The 4913-nt window shown below is 37.7% G+C and overlaps 1 protein-coding gene across 1 annotated transcript in view; it reads right to left on the bottom strand.

The window, feature by feature from the left end:
* LOC106877388 (EF-hand calcium-binding domain-containing protein 5) overlaps positions 1-4913 on the bottom strand; it is a 207420-nt gene that overhangs the window by 169216 nt on the left and 33291 nt on the right. Inside the window, exon 5 of the mRNA XM_052976829.1 lies at positions 4621-4773. Coding sequence (XP_052832789.1) covers positions 4621-4773 — 153 coding nt within the window. The remainder of the gene's footprint in view (positions 1-4620; positions 4774-4913) is intronic.

Below are 4913 nucleotides of genomic sequence, written 5' to 3'. Positions count from 1 at the left end.
TATATATATATATATATATATGTGTGTGTGTGTGTGTGTATGTATATATGTATGTATATATACGGGATGCAGTGAATATATTGTCAACTAAATTACGCAAATATGAATATAACACTGACATCTCATTTTAACAGATATATTAACCAAAATTACATAAAAATATGTTGAAATACTAAAGAGTAGATCTCTTCAATAAAATCGCCATTGGCTTCAACCACAGCCTCTAGACGACTTCGGAATCTCCCGCAACTCTTCTGGACAGTCTTCTTGTTTAAGTTGGTGAATGCTGCTATTATCTTGCCTTCAGTTCATCTTTGGTGCTACAAGGAGTTTTGTTGGTCTCTTGTTCAACTGTATCCCACACATAATAATCAAAAGGGGTGCAGTCTGGGGAGCTAGGTGGCCAGATGTTAGGGTGTCAACCTTTTCCACACAGCTGTCCTCATCCATTCGCAACACATGACCATACCAGTGCAGTCGTCTCTCTTACATATATATATATATATATATCTTAGCCTGCAGTAGTATGTGCTTAAATGATTTCCATTGAGGGGGAAACAACATAAATCACCCCAACGACCTTATCATTTATCTTTTACTTGTTTCAGTCATTGAACTGTGGCCATACTGGGGCACTGCCTTGAAGGGTTTAGTCAAATTTTACTTATCTTTTCAAAGTTTGGCACATATTCTATTGGTCTTTATGCCAAACTGCTAAGTTACAGGGTTATAAGCAGATGAACACTGGCTGTCAAGTGGTGGCAGGGGACAAACACAAAGACACACACATACACAAATACACACACACACACACACACACACACACACACACACACACACACATATATATATATATATATATATATATATATATATATATATATTTGTGTATTTATGTTGTTTCCCCCTCAATGGAAAACATTTAAGCACATACTACTGCAGGCTAATATATCCACTGATAAATTATGCATATGCTGCCTTTTGAAAACTCTGTAAAATACCAGAATATCAATGTTATCCCCAGCTACTAATACATTTTGCAATGTATTTCTATCTCTGTGTGTTTGCCCTGACCAGCACACACATCAAAGACAATTAGCTGCTATGTGCATATTTTGTGGAAACACTAACAGCTGAATACTGAGAAGAAATGTATGTAACATATCCATGCATAAATTGTACATAGTTTTGTGTGTGGTGTATATTACACTGTGTAACGAAATTTTTTTTTTTTTATCTTTGGTCTGTGTGATTTCCTACTTGCTTCTATCTAGAAATTAAAGGAAATTTTGTGACTTGGACATCAATGTTTTGAAACTAACCTATGTTCCATTACATTTCAGACTGATTCAGTGCTGAGTTGCTGAAGCAGAAATAACGTTATAGCAAATATTCTGTTCAGTATCACCGATATTTGCTTGTCAGTTGCTTGACCTTAAGCACTTGAGCATGTCTATTAATAGCTGACAATATGTGTGCATCTCTGATCATGAGTAGTAGTGGTGGGGAAGCATCGTTGCCATGTGTTGAGAGGAATTGTTTGAGGTTTGAATAAATGAAACAGAAGTAAAATTTGAAGGAAATATTAGCCATTTTTCATACTTTCTAGGAGTAAGCAAATAGGAAATAACAGTTGCTACCCAAGGACAAAAATCGTGTTACACAGTGTTACCATCATCATCATCATAATTAGTTGAAGGGAAAGAGAAGAGAAAGGAAAAGAGGATAAGGTGAGGAGTGAGACAGAAAGAGGGAAAGAAAAGCATCCATGACAAGAAGTAGAGGGAACGTAATATTTATTACATGGTTTAAAATGTTATTTGAAGGCAGAGGAGGAGTGTTAAAAATATAATTTTAGCAGAGGGGTGATGTTCTGATGGTGAGGTTGAAGAGAGGCAGAGGGGGAAGAGGAGGAAGGAGAAGAGAGAGAGGAGAGAAAGAGAGAAGAGGGAGAGAGAGGAGGGAGAGAGAAAAGGGGAGAAAGATGATGATGATGTTGGTGGTGGAGGTGATTGAACAGTGAAAAGTGTATATTTTATTTAATTGAACTAAGTTTTTTATATTACATATCACTTAACGTATGCACATAAGTGCATTTCCGTTAAATATTCATGCTTATTTATGTGGCAGATATATGCAATTTAAATAAAGGTTGTATCATATGTACAGAATATTTTTTTTATGGGAAAAATGGAAAAATAAGAGTGAATATTCATTTTCTGAGTTCTGTGTATTAAGTCTATAAAATTGTGCATAACGTATATAAAGTGTATATATAAAATGAATTAAGTAATCACCGTATTCCAATTTCTTTCACTATTCAACGAGTAACAGATGAGTGACTACTTTCCATACAGGCACAACACAAGGCTATGATTTCAAGTTTTTTGGATAAAGTTTTCAGAAATAACTCAATAGGTTTATCATTAATTCCGTGAAATATTCACGGGTCCTGCTAATAAACATAATAATGATGATAATCTTTGTCTACTAGTTTCCAGCAAAAACCCAAGTTCTACATCATGAAATATTATCAAAATCAAAATGTATATCTGAACAAAGAGCTCCATCTTAGCAATATCTTCATCTATTGGTTGGGAACTTTGTAAGATTACTAGATCTATTAAGAAGGAAAGAATCATTATAAACTCTCTTCTTATAGATATTAATTCCAGAACGTTGCTGGCCAGTTTTGTAGATCTATTTGTAAGCTTCTTTTGTTATTGCTGAGTAATGTATTCCATTATTTATTATCTTTTCTTTGTGTGGGACAGACTACATTTTAAGGCAAATATCTGGAATCTACTTAATATCTAAATATATTCCATACATAATCATCATATTGGTTTCAAATTTTGGCACAAAACCAGCAAGTTTAGGGAAGGAGTAAATCGATTACATCAATCCCAGTGCTCAACTGGTTCTTATTTTATTGACCCCAAAAGGATGCAAGGCAAAGTCGACCTTTGCAGGATTTGAACTCAGAACATAGACAAAATGTTATGTGTTTTGTCCAGCATGCTAACGATTCTGCCAGTTCGCTGCCTTAATCATAATCATCATTCTCATGGTCTCATTCATCCTACCATAAATGATGAATCCATCTATTGCCCTATAGCCCATCATTGGTAATCCATCCATCATTTCCTATATCAACCCTTCGATCTGATCCAATTTTTAACCCTTTTACATTCACACCAGCCATATCTGGCCCAAATATTCTACCTGTTTTATGTTCAAGCCAGCCAGATCTGGCCTCCCACAACTATCCTATAATGCCTTTCAAAGAATAAAACAATCCTACCATTGAATCCTCAAAGCTACAAAACAAAGCATGATTAATCAAAATAATGTGAATGAAAAAGATAAAGACCCCTTTGGTCATGAATGACCATAGGATTGCACCTAGAAAGTTCCCCTCCAAAGCACAAGTCCAGGCAAGGTTGTTTATGGAAGACCAGCAGTTACCCATGCATACCAGCTTCCCTTCTCCATGCCACCTATGTTATCCAAGGGAAAGGCATTGGCTGATACAGCTTGGCACCAGTAATGTTGTAACTAATTTCTACAGCTGAGTGAACAGCAGCAATGTGAAATAGAGTGTCTTGCTCAAGAACACAACACAGCCCAGTCTGGGAATTGAACTCACTACTGCATGATTGTGAGCCATGCACCTTCACATGTGAATAAAGAAGCATTACATTTGACAGAGCAATGTGAATGCTAAAGGATTAAAATTGTTGCCAACCTCTCCTCCCCCATCTTCTACTTCCCCATACACTCCTGAAACAGACCCACCCACCTACTGTCCCAACACACTTCTGCTTATCTCTTACCTTGAGGAGCAGCCTGGACCTGCAGTTCCAACTGATCCTTCTCACCTTCTCTCCTAAAGGTGAGTAACAATGTAGTTCCTCTACAAGAACCAACTTGCACCTCCCTACCTCCTTCCTTTCTTTTATACTTTAACCTCTTGTCATCGTCATCATTTAATGTCTGCTTTCCATGCTGGCATGGGTTTCATGGTTTGACAAGGAGCTGTCCTGACTCCAGCGGTCTGTTGAGACATGATTTCTATGGCTGGATGCCCTTCCTAATGTCAACCACTTAACAGAGAGTGCTGGGGGCTTTTCACATGCCACAGGCACAGATGCATTTATGCAGCACTGGCATGTGTGCATTTTAAGTGGCACCAACACCTGAAAGGACAACCCTGTATGTGTGGAAGACAGCGATTTTACTTAGCTTGATATTGTCTTATCAAATACATCAAATTTCCACATCTCCTGGCCCCTGTCATTTCATCAGTGAGACCCAGCATCTGAAGATCCTTCCTTATAAAAATGTTGCTCCCCACCAAAGCTGGATTTTGTAGTCTTGCAAAACTGCAAGGTGACCTCTCTAGTGCCAATGACACCAATAATATGCAAAAGGCACCAAGTACATGTTGTAAAGTGGTTGGCACTGGGCATCTGGTTGTAGGATCCATGTCAAAGCAGACAATGGAGGAACACAATGCAGTCCTTGAACTCATCAAATCCTGTCAAACTGTCCAACTTATGCCAGCATGGAACATGGACATTAAATGATGATGATAGTGGTGGTAGTGGTGGTACTTACCATGCTGTCATCGCAGATCATGAATAAATCTAGCAAAACTTTCCTCTCTTGTTTATCATTTATTAAATTCTGGTTTGCTTCTGCACTCTTGTTCAGATGTTCCAGCAATGCATCAAATGTTATGGGGCAATTGTCCAGGTAGCCCAGCAAAAACTGAAAGAATGGAATGGAAAAGAGAATGAAATAGTGTCCGTAATCAGCCATTCCAAGAAATTATCTACAAAAGAAAGAGAGTAAGTTCTAAGAACTTACTTTCTCTCTCCCTCTCCCTCTCCCTCCCTCCCTCTCTCTCT

The sequence above is a fragment of the Octopus bimaculoides genome, chromosome 25, assembly GCF_001194135.2.
Source record: "Octopus bimaculoides isolate UCB-OBI-ISO-001 chromosome 25, ASM119413v2, whole genome shotgun sequence".
Lineage (NCBI taxonomy): Eukaryota > Metazoa > Mollusca > Cephalopoda > Octopoda > Octopodidae > Octopus > Octopus bimaculoides.
The sequence above is the reverse complement of the archived record's forward strand: the minus strand, read 5'-3'. Positions and strand labels throughout refer to the sequence as shown.